The sequence below is a fragment of the Onychostoma macrolepis genome, chromosome 02 (assembly GCF_012432095.1).
Source record: "Onychostoma macrolepis isolate SWU-2019 chromosome 02, ASM1243209v1, whole genome shotgun sequence".
NCBI lineage: Eukaryota > Metazoa > Chordata > Actinopteri > Cypriniformes > Cyprinidae > Onychostoma > Onychostoma macrolepis.
In genome coordinates this window covers 17213718-17233114 of record NC_081156.1, presented here as the reverse complement: position 1 = coordinate 17233114, position 19397 = coordinate 17213718, and the positions used below count along the sequence as shown (strand labels likewise).

The 19397-nt window shown below is 37.9% G+C and overlaps 1 protein-coding gene across 8 annotated transcripts in view; it reads right to left on the bottom strand.

Annotated features, from left to right (window-relative positions):
* The window catches only part of tnika (TRAF2 and NCK interacting kinase a), an 86537-nt gene extending 68265 nt beyond the window's left edge, over positions 1–18272 (bottom strand). For 2 of the 8 annotated variants that reach the window (XM_058798434.1, XM_058798442.1), the window contains exons 1-2: positions 17892–18272; positions 4456–4521 (exon numbers count right to left, since the gene is read on the bottom strand). In XM_058798434.1, the coding sequence (XP_058654417.1) occupies positions 4456–4521; positions 17892–17948 (123 nt within the window). In that variant the 5' untranslated portion in view covers positions 17949–18272. The remainder of the gene's footprint in view (positions 1–4455; positions 4522–17891) is intronic. The other 6 variants (XM_058798447.1, XM_058798452.1, XM_058798480.1 and 3 more) reach the window with 4 other exon arrangements.
* Between the last annotated feature and the right edge of the window lie 1125 nt (positions 18273–19397).

Genomic DNA, 19397 nt, shown 5'->3' with positions numbered 1-19397 from the left:
AGGTCATGAAACTCAAACAAATAATTGTAAACAACAACAACACACCTTAAGTCGTCATTTAGTCACATTGAAATTGGATTTATACAATAAATTGTAAAAGTAAGACTTATATTACAACAGAGGGTTGAGTGAATGTAAATATTTTAGTATTAAAATCTTAAAGACATGGAAAATGCTACTTTTATTCCACTTCTATATTTGCTATATTTGTGTACTCAAATAATAACGTGTACTCAATCTTGCTTAGATTGAATAATTGCGACATCCCTAGTATTAATGCATTAAATCTAACATTCATCAATAAAAACTAGTTCTATAACAGTTCTAAATAGTTTTATACTATGTTGGATTATGTTTGTATTTTTTCAAGTTCTGAATGTCCACTTGAATACTTGATACTGCTATTAGATATACTCACAACATTTTTTTAACCTTACTCTATTCTTCCTTACTCTATAGGTTGACTTTACCTGTTATGAATAATTCCATGAATTTTTTAAAGCACTGTTTACTTGGGAAATAGCAGTTTACTTGCTAGATAGCTTTATCTAAAAAGTTAAATATTAGTGTTGATAAGGTAAAGATTGTTTTGGTATGCAAATTGTAATTCAAAACTGTGAAATCTCACTAGCTGAAACAGATTATAATACATTGGGTTCTGTGTTTGGATAAACAGATCCAATTATTCAACAAAGGGTACAACATGATTTAGCATGCCGTCAGCAGTGTGGAATCAGGACCAATGTCTCAGTCGCATTTACAGCAGGAGTCACCCTACAGACCCGAAACCAACCGAGATATACAAGCTCTGTGAGAATCTGAGTCACCATCAGTAACAACAACACAAATTATGTCTTATTCAACTGCTCTCACAACTTTGAATGAGCCATAACAGAGCATAACACACCAACACAGGGAAAAAGCGTTCAGTTCTGGTAACGTCGCTCCACCCAAGCTCATGCCTGCATTGAGCTCTGAAATGATTTCATCCTATGAGTCAATGCGATGTGATGTGGCTTATTTAAACTACAACGGGCATTATTCTGACCCATTTCAAAGGCTCTTACTGTATATGTGTGGCGTAAGGAGCATTAAAAACTGCATTATAATGGCCCAATAAAAAAAATAAAATAAATAATAATAATAAATAATAATAATAATAAATAATAATAATAATAATAATAATAATAATAAAGTACAGGGAACAGTACTGGGCTGTTTCCCCAAAAGCATCTTAGATCTAAGATGATCGTAGCTCCATTGGTGACAATGGTTCTACGATCAACTTAGGCTTGCGATGCTTTTGGGAAACGCAGCCTGGTTGGAATTCATAGACCACACGATCTTCATGATTTACAGATATCACACAAAAACAACAAAAAACTTTTCACATACAGGCATTAGCCTGACATTCACATATTGTGACAGAAATAAAGAAAAGAAACAAAAAGAGCCCGAGAGGGATGAGTTGAGAGCTTTTCCACACAGGTCTTTAGAGCAGGTGTCTCTGCTCAGACAAGGTGTCTCTAATGCACAAGGAGCCATTTAGAGATATTTTTTATCCAGCAGCAGAGCCAAAAATAGGTCAATGTCATCCAAAATAACTTGAGCACCAGGACTCTGCTCTCAAATGAGACCCTGCAGTTACTGATGCACTTTCAGGAGCGCCCACATCCTGCCTCTTTTTCTCCAATAGGGCTGAATGAAGAAAAAAGTGCTACTATTTCTGCAACAAAAGAAGTGCTGTCCCAAGCAGAGCTGAAAATATTCTTGAAGAAAAAGAAAAAAAAAAAAACCCCACAAGAACAACTAAACCTCAATTCTCTTTCGAGGGTCCTGTGTCAAATCAAGCCCTAAGAGGCGGCGGCATAGCATCAGCTATGAACAAAAGAGTCTGGAAGATCCACTTGTAAAAAAAGATAAACCTATCCCATGCTAAGAAACATACAATTTAGCCATATCAGTTCCTGTCTGACCAAACACATGAGCCAACAGCATATTTCTGATCTCAAATAAAGTATCGGAAGGAGAAAAGAGAGCTGGTTTCGTTAAAAACTAAATGTGGCAGAGTGGAATTATGCAATGACCCACATCCAAATCCAGCCTCCGCGTAGGAAAGGTGGTGACAGTCAGACCTCAGGGATCCAGCTGCGGACCTGTCTTTCCAGGAACTGGAAGAGCTGCCTCTCCATTATGAATGAGATGAGGAAAGGTGCTCACTGGCGGTTTCAAGTGTCTCACCAGGCAGATCTTACATTGACTGTCAGCCAGGACAGCTGAAATGGAAATTCTTCACTTTCTTACAAAGCACAAAATCTCAAAACAATGGGACAGTATAGTACAGTAAGCAAGTTTTTGTAATCCACAGAAAATTTCAACAGCCCTGAGGCTAAACTAAAAGAATTCTGCTAGTTTTTAGCAACTAAATTTAAGTGTCAGACCCAGGGGTATCCAACCCTGCTCCTGCTTGTTTCCACGGACTTTGGTTCCAAGCCTGCTCCAACACACCTGTCTGTGATTCAACCTTGATTAACAGGATCAGCTGTGTTCGCTTGCGGTTAGTGCAAAGTGGGTCTATACCCCTGTTCTCAACATACATCAAACTTTAAGATTTCTTTGGGGCAGGGGTAGCAAACTGTGCTTTTGACGGACTACCCTCTTGCAAACATCAGTTCCAAACTTATTCAAACACACCTGGTTCAGCTGAGTTTGATTGGGGTCGGAGCTACAGTAAACTCTGCAGGATGCTAGCCCTCTAGAAACTGATTAGGCTATCCCTGTTTAACAAAGTCACATTTCCAACAAACAACTTGGAATTCAAAGTGAAATAAAAGTTCTTTTAAACCGACTTTGCATGACCCCTTGTTTGTTTACTCAGTCCTTTTGTTCCCTCAGGGGTGTTCGATTCTGCACCTAGAGGGCCACCATCTTACAGAGCATAGCTCCAGCCATAATTAAATGCACCTGAATGTGTTAATCAAAGTTTGTAGGATTACTTGAAATTTACAGGCAGGTGCGCCGGAGATAAACTCTGCAGGATGTTGGCCATTCAAAAGCAGAATGCTCAAGAGCAACTCTACGCCAATGCAAACTGAATCAGAGGCATAAATGCTGCACCAGCTCAATCGGTAGTAAGTGAAGGTTCCATAAACAGGCCAGAATGCCTCTCACACCGGCCCCAAACCATAATGCCATTCTTACTTCCAAACCCCTGACTAGATGGGCTGATGCTGCATGAATACAAAGTAAAGGATATCAATGTCGTCAACCACAGCATTTGATTCCATCTCATGTGCAATAAATGTAACCATGTAAATCGTACAGAGATTGTTACCAGAGGGAATGAAGGGGCAGACAGGTTCAGCTGAAGTGGATGAGGTGTGCTTAAGGTGCACCAACCAGAATTCCTCCACATACACCTGTGCACTCAGACCTGCTCTGTATGTCTGAGACGTGAAGGGCAAACTGGAATGACAGAGCAGAACCCCACTAAGAGACCAGAAAGAAGCCGAGCGGAAGAGATTCTCCTCCCCGTCTGAGCACAGATCGTCTCGCTCCACAAATCTGAAACGTGTGTCTGTGTCTGCAGCTTCAAGGCAAAGAGAGATGCATGTACATCAGACACTCTCTTATCACATTCCACCCACTAAAGAACTTCTTTTAGGTTCTATTTGCTAACTCCGGCACAGAGCCAGCTCTCATCCCCCTCCCTCCACTGCTTCCCCCTCTATCTCATGGCCTCCCTTCTCGTCGTTCCTGTCTACTCCTCCCAAGCATATGTCCTGGCTCCGCAGCAGGGCGCAGCTTTGTGGCCGCATGCTGTTCTGGTGGGATGTGCAAGGACCTTATCTGACTGAACAGTTTAATACTCTAATCAGAAGACGCCCAGCACAGTTCAGGGTTTACAGGGAGAGTTCACCCAAAAATCATCCTCTACCTGTAGGACTGACTTTCTTTCGTAGAACAAAAAAGGAGATGTTAAGTAGAATGTTGATGTTGCTCTCTTTCATTTAATGGAAGTAAATGGTGACCATGTCAATCAAGCAGAGCCATCCATGGGGGCTGATTTGGGGACCGTTCAGGGACCTGTATTCTCTAACTCACACCAGGCCCATCTCCATGCTTGGGACAGCCCTGCTCTCAAGCTCCATAGTACAGAAAAAGCACAATACAAGTATTGTAACAGTAGTCTATAAGACTAGTGCACTATATTCTAAGTCCTCCTAAATGCCATTGTTTGCGTCCTGCATCTAGTCACACTGGTTTGGAAAGAAATGTGGATTATTAGATGGAAAACGTTTTGGTTGAAATACCCCTCAAACCCCAGCCAGACATTCAAACAAACATCAAATAAATCTTTTTGCTTTTGGTTTCCATAGCTCAAAAAGCAGCTTTGGAGCAAAAATGTTATGGAAAAGCAATTATTTAAAAAAGAATGCAATATAAGTTTCTTACCTTGTACACCTGACCATACGTGCCATTCCCAACCAGCTCCACCAGCTCAAATATTCCTGCAGGGTCCTGAAAAAAAAAAAAAAAAAAAAGAGCAAAGTTTATGGTCAGCAAAATTACAAACATACAGAGAAAAACAACACTCTGGTAGTATAATTTAAATATTTGTGGTTTTTCTGATGTTTTCAATCTCTATGATTTCTCAAACTCATTTTACTTGCATAATGTGGTGTGTCTACAGTGAAAAAGAGGGAGGCACTTAAATTGTATCCATCTGGAAAATGGTTGTAAAGGAGAAGTTAAAAAATGGCTGGCATGACATCAGCCAGAAAGGAGAGTTGTTGATTTTTTTTTTTTTTACTGAATAATGTGCACCAATGAATCCTTCACAATAACAACAGGAACATGTATCAAGGAAAGAAACTGTGATTCCATGTTGGCTTTAATAAACAGCACAGTGTTTCCAGCAGCAAGCTAATTGCTTCTCAGCTCACACAAACACAAAAACCCCTGGTGTCCTCCATCACACAACTGTTGCGGTGTACCATCTCTCATGGCCAGCACCCAACCAAGTGTGAGATTTAAATCCAACACTCCATCTAACACCTAAACAAAGAAACTCTAAATAAGAGTCGATTCAGAGAGAAAAGACAGGCCATTTTGTGTGCCATTTAATCTGGCTTCACCCAAACACCACCTGGTCGAGTTTGTGACCTTAAACATCAAAAGCCTGCTCACAATCACCAATCTCTGTTCAACAGAAAGCCGTTGCGATAAAACGGTGAAAAGGGAGTGATATCTTTAAAGATGACATTGCTCAGAGGACAAAACCGGTATTGTGCGTTTGGATGTTTTCTCTTGTTTGCGCTCCACTGAGAACTACTGACAGACGGTGAGATTCCAAATCTAAACTCGGACAAGAATCAACCACCACATTAGTATACATGAGAGGAGGTCCACACAAATGTGACTCATTTCCATGATTGTACATGCACCGCTCTTAATAGTTAAGCTGCAGAGTGTAAATCCAACATTCACCATAATTTATGGCTAATCCTAAACTATGGGTACGTTCCAATTGCCCAATAGTGTCCGGCTAAGTGGACTTCACAGGATATTATTCAGTCAACTTAAGTGAGATTGCAAATAATAAGGGCTGTATATTTTCAGAACGAACAGAGACAAGGAAATTTACACACAAGTGATTGCGCACCACTTTTGTACAATACCAAGTTAGGTCATACTAAACAGTTTTTGGTTACATAACAGTTCAGAGGACATTTAAATGGGGGGGGGGGGACAATTTGATAAATTTATAATTTTTAATATTGCAACAATTTAGGAAGTCAAGTATGATGCTCTATAATAATGTAAATATATAATACATAATTTTACACAGGACATTGCAGGGCTCTCCAAATGAACACATTTTGTCAAGTTAAGTAACTTTGTTCAATGTAGGAAGCATTGCACAATGCATAGAAGCCTTGTAGCTTATTTCTTTCTCAATGCATCACCTAAAGAGCTGAGGATGAATACATGGTTTGGCTCTCTAGGGATGAGTAATATCTTGTCCTTATGCTGACTGGCAAAAAAAAAAAAAATATGCAAGCTGCAGTGTTGTTCACACAAGCTGCCGACTCTAGACAGTCCACACAACACTACTTGTGAAACTAAATGTTTAATTGATCGGATATGTGGCTTGTCTGTTAGCCAAAGCTGTAAGGCCACTGGGAAACCAGTGTCAAGAAGAGACAATCTACAGTACAAAATGTGAGAAAGCAAGGGACAGATATTGCACAAATCTCCAACAATCAGCAGGTTACCAGTCTGCATTTTCTGTTTTGGCAACACCTAAAGCCACATCAATAGAAATGTAAAAGAAAACAATTCTACAGAACCATACACGTCTATAAATCATGATGTATGATGTCTACAGCAAGGTAATCCAGTCAACCTGTTGGCCCTGTTCCTCGCTGTTGTGCTGCCAATATTATCCAACAAGGGCTCACTTATTTTCAGTTGATTTGTTTTTTCACAACAAGCTCTAGACAAAATAAATCATCTGTCTATTGAAGACTAATGTAATTACACAAAATTAGCAGACTTTTTTCAAAAAAAGAACTATTTGTCTATACAGAATAATAGCTGTGCAAACTTTTACCCTCAAGGTAAAAACTGGATCTGTCGATTCTGAGTGACTTCTGGCTGTTCCTATAACATTAGAGGAAAACAATTGGGTTTATGGCCATTCCCAAACTCCATTTCACGCCAAGGTGGTCTCAACGCTGAGAGCTTAGTTGAAATTGCTTCAACAACCTTCATTGTCGATGCTGAAAGATGTCTGTCCATCCAATGGGTTCATGGGGCCATTCGTAGCAGAAGCTTTTAAGCAGATCTTAATCCCAAATCGAACCTTATCAAAGACATGGGGGAGGTCAGCTGTGATCACATGACACTGACCACTGAGGATGAGTTGAACATTTTAATGTACAGCATGAAAAAAATGGATATTCATTTCCAGATTTGCTAAAGATTACTTTTAACAGTGTTATTTAAAAATTAAGTGAGCAAAGATAAGCTAATGTAAAAAATAAATGACCCATGATCATAAAAAGTGCATATAAAAGTATAAATATATGTGTATGAGTATATGTATATTATATATATGTATATCTAATTCTTTAGCATTCACTGTCCATTTAAAAAAAAAAAAAAAGAATCCTGAAAAAAAAAAAAAAAATATATATATATATATATATATAAAAAAATATTAAATGGCTGTTTTCGATATTGATAACTATAAGAAATGCTTCTGGAGGATCAAATCAGCATATTAGAATGATTTCTGAAGCACTGTGTGACACTGAAGACTGGAGTAATGGACACTGATTTTAAAAATATTAAAATAAAAATAATTTTAAAATCATACAGTATTTCACAGTATTGCTGGATTTAATATATACACTTGATCAAATAAAGGCAGCCTTGTTTAGCATGAGTCTTTCAAAAATAAATTTAAAAATCTTACTACTTTTGAATGGGGTATATAAAAAATGGATGCAGGCGAATGCTAAAGAACATTTCTTATGAATATATTGTCTTTTGTCATTTCATTCTACAGCTGGTGTCTTGACCATTTCCCTTATTCAGCCATTCTTCTCTTCACAGAGGTCTCATGGCTGTTTTCCCCCTCTCCTTCACCCCAGTCATCTCATGCTGGGTCTGTGCTTTGTCTGACAAGACTGGCAGGACGGCCCTTTTCTCCGGCTGCATCAGCAGACGTGTCAGTCACTGTGTCTATGGAAATGTGTTTCGCTCTTTATTTCTCCTTCTGGCTTCTCACAGAGGAAGGATGCACATTCTCCCTGCATACCTTCCCATCTTGGTTCATCTGAAAATGAGGGTCAGCGTGCAAACTGTCAGCGAGAGCGTGATGGACAGAGAGGAGTTAACAACCTTGCACATCACACAGGTTTCTGTTGTTCAAGCAAACATGAGCAGAATACCGTGTTATGGTTCCCACCGTCAAGCTGACCTGCCTGACAGAAAACTAACATGGCAGCACTAGGCTGAGTGGAAGGGAAAGACAGCCTGAAAGGTGTTTATTTATAGAGGCAGAGGCACAACAGAAGCTAAAATACACAGTTGATGCAACTCAAGGAAAACCAGTAGCAACTGCTACAGTTAAATATTAGCCTATGCAAATTTGCATACTTTCCCCCTTCATAACTGCTGCTTCTGCAACTTTTATAAGGTGAACAGATGCCACAACACTATTAAAGGGATAGTTGCCTCAAATTAAAACTGCCATTATGCTCACTCTCATGTTGTTCCAAATCCTGTTATTCATTAAAAATCTATCCTAGTTCTTATGAGCAAAATAGTGACGTTCGAATCAATGAATCATTCTTTTTAATTCACAGTTGGACATTTTTAAAGAACTCATTTTACAAAATTCTGAATGAAGTAATAGGAGTACGAATAATATAAATATATATGAATAATTTCAGTCTGTTCATCAGACAAAGCTATCGACCCTTTTCATGTTTCTGGGGTTCTCAGAAGTGAAAGTCATCAGTTGGGTAAGCCATTTTTTTTTTTTTTTTTTTTTTTTTAAATTTACTTTTTTGCCTTCCCATTTGCTCCAATAGCAAAATAAAAAGAAATCCACAATAGCATTTCTGTGAAATTCTGAAAAAATAATAATAATAATAATAATTGAGAAATCGATTATGTTGCTTATGCTGTCACTACTATATTAAAAACTCACAGCAGCTATACATTGTTTTATATTACCTTTGAATTAAATTTTTAAAAACTAAGAGTGTTACAAATGTAAATAATTTTTTAAAAATACTTTGCAAAAAGTCCTTTGCTAGATTTATGATGTTAATAACTATGGAAACTCTTCTGTCTATGAAAATAGATCATTGTATGGCTTCCTAAGATTTGGAGTATAGCAATATTTAGTGGATATTTTTCGCCCAGCTTGAAATCACCAGTCCCCACTGCTTGGTAAAGAGTGGCCAAATGAGTCTTCAGAATATCTAATTTTCCATTCCACAAAAGAAAGTAAGTCAGAGGTTTGGAACAACATGAGGGCGAGTAAATTATTCATTGCTGTGTGAACTTATTTTAAAACATCATACATCGGTGGAGTTTGTAGGGAAGGGGGTGCAGCTGATTTTAAACATTCAGAGCAGGTGTTTGGGGTGTCCACGGTCTCTCTCTTTTCCTCTTCATTTTCTGGATAATCAGTCTGCTTGACTCTGGCTCTGGATTACAATAGATGCTGTTTACTCCAAACATTTCATAATGCCTGAATTCCTCTGCCAAACACACACAAATCTATCTGTCTACATCCATATTTGATATGCCGCAGGAAAAAGCTGAGGCTCAGGCACAATGTGAGCACAACACGCTTACATTCACGTGCTACATAATGACACAGAATCAGGGTATATTGGTAGGTCACATCAATTGTCTTAAATTCTGTTTTAGAATCAAAATGAACACTCGTTTTCATAAAAATACACAAAAGTACTCAAAAGTCTCTCACATGACATGTTTATGTACATTTTCAAACCTAATTTTCACAAAACACATACACCATATTATTTTATTTAGAATTATATGGCAATGGTAAAGGACTGTAATAATTACCATGTTATGGTATCAGATACTGTACCACAGATATATTTCCACGGCCATCAGTATGTGATATGATATACTATAATATAGAGCAGGATGTACTCCAAAAAAAAAACAACAAAGTCAATAGGGGGGGTAATAGGTTAATCCAATGGATTTTATATGATTTTTAAATCAATACATTCATGTCAAGATTCCCTTTTATTTGAAATTATATGCAGCATACCAATTAAAGGGATAGTTCACCTAAAAATGAAAATTCTGTCATCATTTACTCACTCTCATGTTGTTCAAACCCATAAGGCTTTCGTTTATCTTCAAAACACAAATTAAGATATTTTTATTGAAACTTGAGAGATTTCTGTCCCTTCACTGAAAGTCAATTACCCCCAAAAATGTGACGGTTCAGAAAGTTGTTTATATGTGAATAAAAGGCTAAACTAAATCGGTTTGCCATATTGTGCCTCTTTTAAAGACTTGGACTAAACCACTTAATTCATATGGTTTTATTACTTTTACAATGCATGCGTGAACTTTTGAAGCATCAAAGTTTTGGTGCAATGGCCTTTTAACGAAGTGACAAATCTCTTAGGTGAAAAAATATTATGTAAACTATTATCATCAGTTTGGAACGACAAGAGGGTGAGTATATGATGACAATTTTCATTTTGGTGAATTAACCCTTTTAAAAACGTGACATTACGCAAATGCTGTTATATAACATCTTGGTCATACTAGTATGTAATTACAGTGAGCACTCAAAATATTTTCTCATTTACCAAGGTAATAAATCTCTAACTGTCAACAAACACTCCTGTAATCCTAGAGAATGCGGAGAGACGTTTTGGAAGCAAGGGTGTTTGCACACGAATACGCACGTAATTAACGATTCCCTTAGGCTTCTCTCAACCCAATTTGTTCTCTAAAACATCTGACACACCATAAAACAATGTGTCTGTGGAGGGATAGGAGGTTCGAGCCATCTTTTGGTCTTCACAAGCCAATGAGTCATGTAAAAGGCAAATGAAGAAAATGGTTCCGACATCAATACACGGCACCCAGCAAGTCCGCTGAACCGCTGATCAATACCACAGCGATAACATAAACCTTTGGCTCCGAAATCCCATCCCGGCCACCAAAGCTCATTCCCAATCAAGGGAGGCAGGCATCTATTTGTGCTAACATCCTATACTGCCAATCTCCATGAACACAAGCAGAGGAAGGAGTCTTGGAGCGCTGCCTCAGACCAACAGACTATATCAACACTCTTACATTAGTGAACTAAGAGCGCTGCTGAAGGATTTCTTTCTAATGCAACCAAGAACGAAATCAGTGCAAGACACTTCACAAAGTTTGCTAATTTGCTAATGACAGCACATTAAGAGACCGTCACACTCTCATTCAAAAGTGACTCATAAGAGGTTACGCTTCACAGTGACAGTCTCAGTTACTATTCACATAAAATCCATGTAAGATCATCACTTAACAGAGACCACAACTAGTGAAGTGTACTTAAAACTTAGTGGTATCTCCACTCATTTACGTTTCATATTAGAGAGTGGGGTAGCATATTCAGTGTAGGGCACGACCTATCTAACAGAAATTGATTGGATGGAAATGTGCTAGGCTAAAATATAATTGGATAACGTTATTTTTCCCACCCACATGGCCTTGTTAATCTTGTGCCCGGCGAGCAGAATTGGAAATTGGAGTCATAATTATGAGTTATAGCAGAGCCAAGCTGTATTTAAAAGTGGGAAACTCTGAATTCTGGATGATACACGAGTGGTGATGTGTTCACTGATCTATAAAATAAATCTAAATCTATTTTAGTATTTAATTTTATACCTATAATCTAAAGTATATAGACATCAACGAATGGAAAGCAAGTCTATAGTGAAAAGGCCTAGTGAATGATTCTGCAACCATTTTAATTTTATTTTAATTTTCATTTAGCTTTGACACTGTGCATAACACAAATTTGCCAGATTTTCTTCAGATTACCAATGAGTTTCAGCAGACTTGTAGAAACTCAATAATTGGTGCATATTACTAATCTGCAAACATTTGATAATTATAGGACATTAATCCATTCACGAGACAGTCACACCCTTTCAAAATGGACTCATAAGAGGTTACTCTTTCCAGTGACAGTCTCTCAGCTAGCATTTATTTAAAATATTAAACCATGTAAGGAAGTGTGTAATGACAGATAAAGACCACTTAACTCAACTAGCAAAGTGTACTTCAATATTTCTGATATCAACATGCAGTGGTGCATAGATCATGTAAAGCATATCAAATACAAGAGCTAGACTAAAATGAGTTAAATAATTTCAGACCACAATGTCACATTTGTACTTAAATTAGAATTCAAGTAGAAGTAGTGAGTGACAAAACAGTCTCTTGATGTGAATGGGTCATCCGAGATGGATCTTAATTCCATGTGTAAACAGGCCATTTTAAACAGATGTGGCAGTTTATTAAACATTTTAAAAGAGATTTACATCTAGCTAAATGAAGCTACATTTAAAAAAAAAAAAAAAAGTCAACATTTGCGCTTCAGCACGAAGACAGGAAGTGGGTCAGCGGACGTCTGCTGGAGGGCAGAGTGACGGAGAGATGGAGGATGGGAGGGGAGATTCAGGACAGCTAACGCTGCAGGGCACAGGCTAACTGCAACCATAAAACACAAAAACCCACAAGCACTTTTAACCACACCAGCACTAGGCTAGGCATGAGGTGAGACGGCTCTCTGCAACCCTCAGTTTGAGCATCTCGATGTGGCTTTGCTAAAACTGGCAGTTCAGTCCATTATCAGCAACTACGCATTTTCTTTTCTTGGTGTGGCGTGCATATAGGGGTGTGCGATATTTCTGACCGTGGACGATAAAAAAAAAAAAGGTCTCCACGATCTGCTTACGAAGAAATATCGTAGTATCGTGCTACAGTGCACATTATGGCGCCTCCGTACAACACGACATCCAGCGATCGCAAAAGTACATTATTTGCACACAAGCCTTGCCGGTTAAATGTTTCATTTGCAATAAAAAGCCTGTTAAACAGCGCCTGATTACTGAACTAAGTTATCTTTAGCGCTAATACTGGCAAAACACACAAGATTTACATATAGACTCAGTTGGTTATGTCTAAAATGAAAGTAAACAGTTGAGAGAAAAACGTATACGTGCCTGTATATTAGACGCGTGCAGGTCTTAAAGGGACCGTACTACACATTCAGCCGACTGTAATTAAAGAGATAGTTCACCCTAAAATTACATTTCTGTCATTATTTACTCACTCACACGTTGTCCCAAATCTGTGTTAATTTCTTTCTTGTGCTGAACACAAAATAAGATATTTTGAAGAATGTGGGTAACCAAACAGTTGCTGGTCCACATTAGGACAATATATATATATAAAATTATATATATATAAAATAATAATAATTAGAAGTCACTGTGGACCAGCAACTGTTTGGTTTTCTAGGTTCTTCAAAATAGCATTTATGTTCAGCAGAAGAAAGAAACTCACTCAGGTTTAAAACAACTTGAGTAAATGATGGTATAAATATAAAACACTATGACAGACTGGAAAGACCGATGACAGAATTTTTATTTTTGGGTGAACTATTACTTTAACATTAATAAAACAACAAAACGCAAAGAGAAAAATCACTCACTACTGTTGACTGAAAAACTTTAATACAGTTGCTTAAAGAATCAGTCTATATAGTTTTTTGTTTTTATATTTGTTCATTCAAATTCTTGAATGCTCCTGCTAAACACACCTATTGTACCTGAAAATAAAGCACCGTTTGTTTTATTTGTATATTATGTGTATCTTTATTTTATCTTTCTTATTAAAAAAATAAGAACAATGACAAAGATTTTTTATTTTGCCCACTTTGCCCTAAATATCTGCCATTCCTTTTTTTCCTTCTTTTTTTTGAAAGGCTTTGTCTTTATAACAGGGAAATTAGTTTGGCTGTAATGCTCAGACAACTTGCAAAATAGTAAAACCAACATGACAAAGAATCGTGAATCATGATATTTCTAAAAAATAAAAATAAAAATCGTGATATATTTTTTCCATATCGCCCACCTCTACGTGCATATAAAAATAAAGTTATACAAGACATCCTCGGGCAGAACGGCATTGAATGGAATGCAGGTGGAGTGCCAGGGTGTGACAGCAAGTGACTAACATATACATAATTCCTCCACAAAACAAGAGGTGCACCCAGGGAGGACATCAGACCCCACGCTGTCACCCGCAGAGTCTTGTCACTGCTGCTCTTTGAGGAGCGCAGGTATGATCTCGTCATCTCTCCTACACTTTTGCACATGCGGAGCAGAGCGTACGGAAGTCAGGTGAGAGGGAAGCAGACGGCGCACCACCTGGCCCTCACAGCGCCGGACCCTTTCTTTAACCCACCGAGCTGCTGAATGAAAGGAAAGCACACAGAGACTCAATCTGAGAGGATGTGTGAATGAAAGCAGGTTCTTGAGGCCTAACTCCAAGCCATAAAAAAAAAAAAAAAAAAAAAAAAAAAACTCCCAGCAAGCAGCACAGCGCCATTCATGCCGTTTTATCATGATTGGGTCTGTGACATATGTACACATAAGGAAATGTTCAACACAGATGACAAGTTTATAGAAATGTATTTTGTGCTTTATGTTGGTTTAATATGGTTTTGAATTTCAATTTAAAAATGTGTTGTGGTGTAAAACAAGTCAAAGGTAAACATATGATTAAGATGTTCTATGGTGCAAATAACTATTCAAAAGTTTGGAGATGGTAAGATTTATTTTTAATATTTTTGAAAGACATCTCATTTATTTGGTAAAAACAGTAATATTGTGAAATATTTATACAACCTAATATAACCGCTTTCCATTAGAATACATTTTAAAATGCAATTTATTCCTGTGAAGCAAAGCTGAATTTTCAGCATCATTACTCCAGTCGTCAGTGTCACAGGATCCTTCAGAAATCATTCTAATATGCTGATTTGTTGCTCAACAAACATTTATTATTATCATCAATTTTGAAAACAGTGGTGCACCCTTGCTGAATAAATCTGTTATTTTAAATTATAATAAAAACATACCAAACCCAAACGTTTGAAAAGCAGTATTTTAAGATAACAATCATGATCTTCCAGGTTTCTCCCATATAATATAATTTCCTGTTGTGTGTTTTTTTTTTTTTTTTTTTTTTTAAATCTCACCACAAGATTTTGGAATACTCGACAGTGTTTTCCTTCTATAATAAAAGGGTTTTAAAAAAAAACACACATATATATATATATATATATATATATATATATATATATATCTATCTATCTATCTATCTCAAAGGTTCTTTCATTCTTTAAAATGCTGCATTGTTTCGTAATTATTAAATAATGAAATAATTATTTGTATCATCACACTTATATTTTTCACTTTTTACTCTTTTACTTTACCGCCTCCAGAACCAAGTCAATGCATGTACAGTATGAATGCCATTCTAAATGCATCTTTGAATAAAATAATAAATTACCAGTCACATCATTGGCCCGTATCCTGTTTTAAAAGAACTTAACCTTGAGTCTTGCTACAGCTGACTGAACAGGGCCCCTTTCTACAGCTAAACCGCATGCCTGTCAAAGCCACGAGTAAAACAAACCTCGTCTGCATCGAGAAAAACACTACCTCATTAATAAGGGTGAACGAAGGTCATTCCGACGACCCACATCAAAACCAACCCTAATAACACGGCTGCTGTGCGGTACACAACCCCTCGACAAACCAAAGTCCTCGCTACTTGTGTTTGGAGCTAAAAATTGCCAGACAACAAACAGAAAGGGCATGGATCTCATTTCAAGGTTTGTGGTCAGAGCACAGAAGCTCATTTTCAGATGTCGTCCCTCAGGACTAGGTGAGGCTGACCAGGTGATGCCAAACATGGCTCCCATGTATGTGGGACACAGACCTCCGCTTCTGTGCCAGAGAGAGAGTTTATGAATGGCCCATCTGAGCATGTGCTGCACTGAAATGTTTCCCCACTACTGCACATGTCAGCGCTCTGCTTCTGGGTGACCTATTTCCGTTCTCGCTCAAACACAACCTGCACGAGAAAACACACTTGACAGACTACATTTAAATGAACAGTAAGATAAAAGCAAAGGATTCATCCCCAGGTGCACATATGACATTTTATAAACAAACATTTAGTAAGAGTTCTGGACAGACAGCAAAAATAAGGTCACATCAGCACCTAAATGTCCGTTTTGACTCAAGTACAAACCGACACGCTTTTTCAGACAAATCATAAGCCTTTTTTTTTTTTTAAAATACAATCTGCATTTTCCCCACCGACTGAAAGCGACAGTCAGGAAGTGGCGTGAGCAGCCTGTAAAACTCACTTCTTCCATATCACCCTGCTTCGGTGAAGGGCAGAGAGCATGGCTTGTATGAAACAGAGATTAACACTTAACCTAATCCCATTCAAAATATGAGCAACATCTGGGGCGCCATGTGATCTGTAGTGTTGAAGCATGTACGTGCAAACAGATCCATGTGTGAGGAGGCAGGGAAGGTGAAGCTAATGCACCAGACACAATGGATGGCCAAATCAAAAGCACTCAAAGGGCTATCTGCTGTAATCTTTCCATCCCACGCGCTACTTAGCCTCGCGAGCAGAGAAAGAAGAGCACTTCACGTGCATCCCTTTAGCCCATTAGATCCTACAGCACACAGGGTAATTGGTTTACGGCTGCTGTGAAACTGTGCCTCGCCATATGGGCATCCTTAAACTGCCCATCCAGTTATATTGTGCCTAATTTACTTAATCACACACATTCGTCATGATAAGACGTATAGATATTTTCACACTTGCATGCATGCATTTAGCAGATACATTTATCCAATTTATGTTCCCTGGGAACCAAACCCATGACCTATAGGCCGTGTCAGCTGTATGCGCTACCAGTTGAGCTACAGGACAACACACGTACGCGCTCACACTAATTAGACAGACTGACACAGTTTTTATAATCCGAGGAGCGACACATAAAAACGGAGCCTTGTTAGGAAGTAACCCAGTTTATCCACTCAGAAGTCGCTGGAAAACATGCTGTGAGTAATTTGGTGGCATTAGAAGGATTTGAGCATTTATCAAGCCATGCATATGGCACACTGTTTCCCGGTTGGACACGGACAGATCCTGCAGCAGCACACAGCAAGATCAAATTTGTTTCTATTGAACAAACAGTGGAATAAAAGAACCAATTTGGGTAAATGATGGTTTTTTTTTTTCTTGTTGGTCCAGATCTATTACTTCTTTTATGAATACAATAAATTGCAACTCAAACATGCAATTCCTCTACTGTGATGAATGCGTTTACAATTTCTGAATCAAATATAAATGTGATATTTTTGGTGAAAAAATATTTTTAGGTTAAAATGTTCTAGAAGATGTAACTATTTAAACAGGCTACTCAAAGAAGAAGAAAAAAATAATAATAATTTAAAGCTGTTAATGCCCTCCAAAAATAAGCAGTGAATAAATTGTTTAAAAATAGTATTTAAATTAGAAAAATAAAAAATAAAGCTTCAAAGTCAGTGTGCCATAATCAACATGCAGGAAGCCATTTTGTGGCCATGTGACAAAAATATTTCTTTTTTATAGGTTACATATTAAAAATATTCTAGCACTATTTCTTGATCATTACAATAATTTTTTTGCCGACGTTTTTCAAAAATGTAACAAATTAGCATGACCACAAAAAGTACATTAAAGAACTTGGCGTTTAAATCTAGAATTCTAGTAAAGATTCCTCCTTTTCCTTGTCACTGATTCAAAGTCCTGATAAAACAAATGATTATAAGACAAGCAGTCAGCGTGGAGGGCTACTTTAATAGAATAGACTAGTACAACATGTACAATACACAAAAAAATGCCAAAGAAAAAAGACTGGCGATATCAGGATAATCGGAGCGTTATTAATATTTTATTAACCAGATCAGTTCATTGACGTTTTCTGCAATAATCTGTAATAAGTTTAAAAAAGCAGCTATTTGATCTGATAAATACAACCCTCCACAGCTTCTTATCGACTGAACAAGAAAGGTAAACGGTCCTTCAGAAACAAAACGTCTTGTCGCCGTTCGTTCAGCCGTTATTTTACATTTTACTCCATTTCTACTATTGTAGTGATTGTTGCACCTGCCATTACGGCGCAACCGCAACACCAAAAGACATCAATGGGCATCTCCAATAAAGGACACATAACTTACCCTTAACGCGGAGAGGTCTATTTCATCCAGACTCCGTGCCGGAGAATCGCTCGCCATATTAAAGACGAAAGAAAACCGGAATTACACAGAGAAACAAAGAAATGTTGTTGAATAGATCTCAGGCAGCCGTCCGCTGATCTCCTACGGCAGCAGCGCGTTCAAATCTCGTCTCGCTGATCGCTCGTGCTTGTTGTACAATCCGTCTTTTAACTCTGGATTCCACCGATGCTTTTGCTAGACCTCACTTGGATTTGACCCCAGCAAAATGAAACATCATGTGGTCTGAGGACTGCATGTTTTTCAGCAGGAGCTACACATTTTTGGTCTCTAACACTGTCGCTGAAATCTCAATGCCGCTTGTCTTGAGAGTAGCATCAATCAGATGTGTGGGAGTGGCTAAATGACGGGGCGGAGCCAGCGTCACTAGTACCGCCCATTTGAAGCATGCAATGTTTCTTTCCTCATACTTAATGTTAGGTTTTTTAAAGGAATACACTAGTATCATATCTCACTATTCTATGTTATGCTGCCCTTTTGTAAGCAGTTATCTAAAGTGGTTCTTAGGAACTCTTGAAGGGATTTTTAAGCATGTTTACCTGACAGATCTGCATGTCTGAGTGCCAGATCTAACTGGCATTCCTTCAGGTACACCTTCCCTTTTTTGAATGATATATAATCTTAACAGCGTTGATAACATGCAAAAGAATTCACCTCTGTGTTTGATGTTTCCCAAGAACTGTGATGTATACAACTCTGTGTTTTCCAGCATAAAAATGTAAAACAGATTTAGTTGTTTTCGGATGTTTTAGAGGGTTTAACAATAAACCAATTCTATTCATTCTATTAATTTTCAATAAAAATACAAAATATGGGGTCTACGAGAAATATTATAACATTACGTGCAAAATACAGGTCGATTTCCCTCATTTTAATAAGTTGTTGTTTCTGTATAAAGGAATACATTATATAAGCTCATCCCATTATCCTCATTTTCATCCAAACCACTGCAGTCTGGTATACAGTCACCCTGTAATTCAGCTGAACATTTCTCCTTCCTTGGAAACTTGACCTATGTAATTGTTTAATCCACTTCTTAGGAACTCCTTTCATTTTCCTTACATGTTCTGCTTTCCTGCTTTGTTGCTGTAGGGCAGTGGTTTTCAACCCAGTCCTGTGAGCACCCCCAACACTGCACATTTTCTGTGTCTCTCTCATCTTTCACACCTGATTCAACTCATCAGCTCGTTAGTAGAGACAGCAAGATCTGAAATGGGTGTGTCAGATATGAGAGACCTACAAAATGTGCAGTGTTGGGGGTGCTCGCAGCCAGGACTAGTTTGAAAACCACTGCTGTAGGGTAACACACCAGTCAAGAGACAAGTCATGTTCATTCCTGGCTGAAATTAGAGGAGAGGGTCTATAACTCAGATTAATCATCTGTCAAAACATATTTCTTAAATGTTAAAGAACAAAATGTGTTTACACTTGCTGCTACCGCATGTTGGC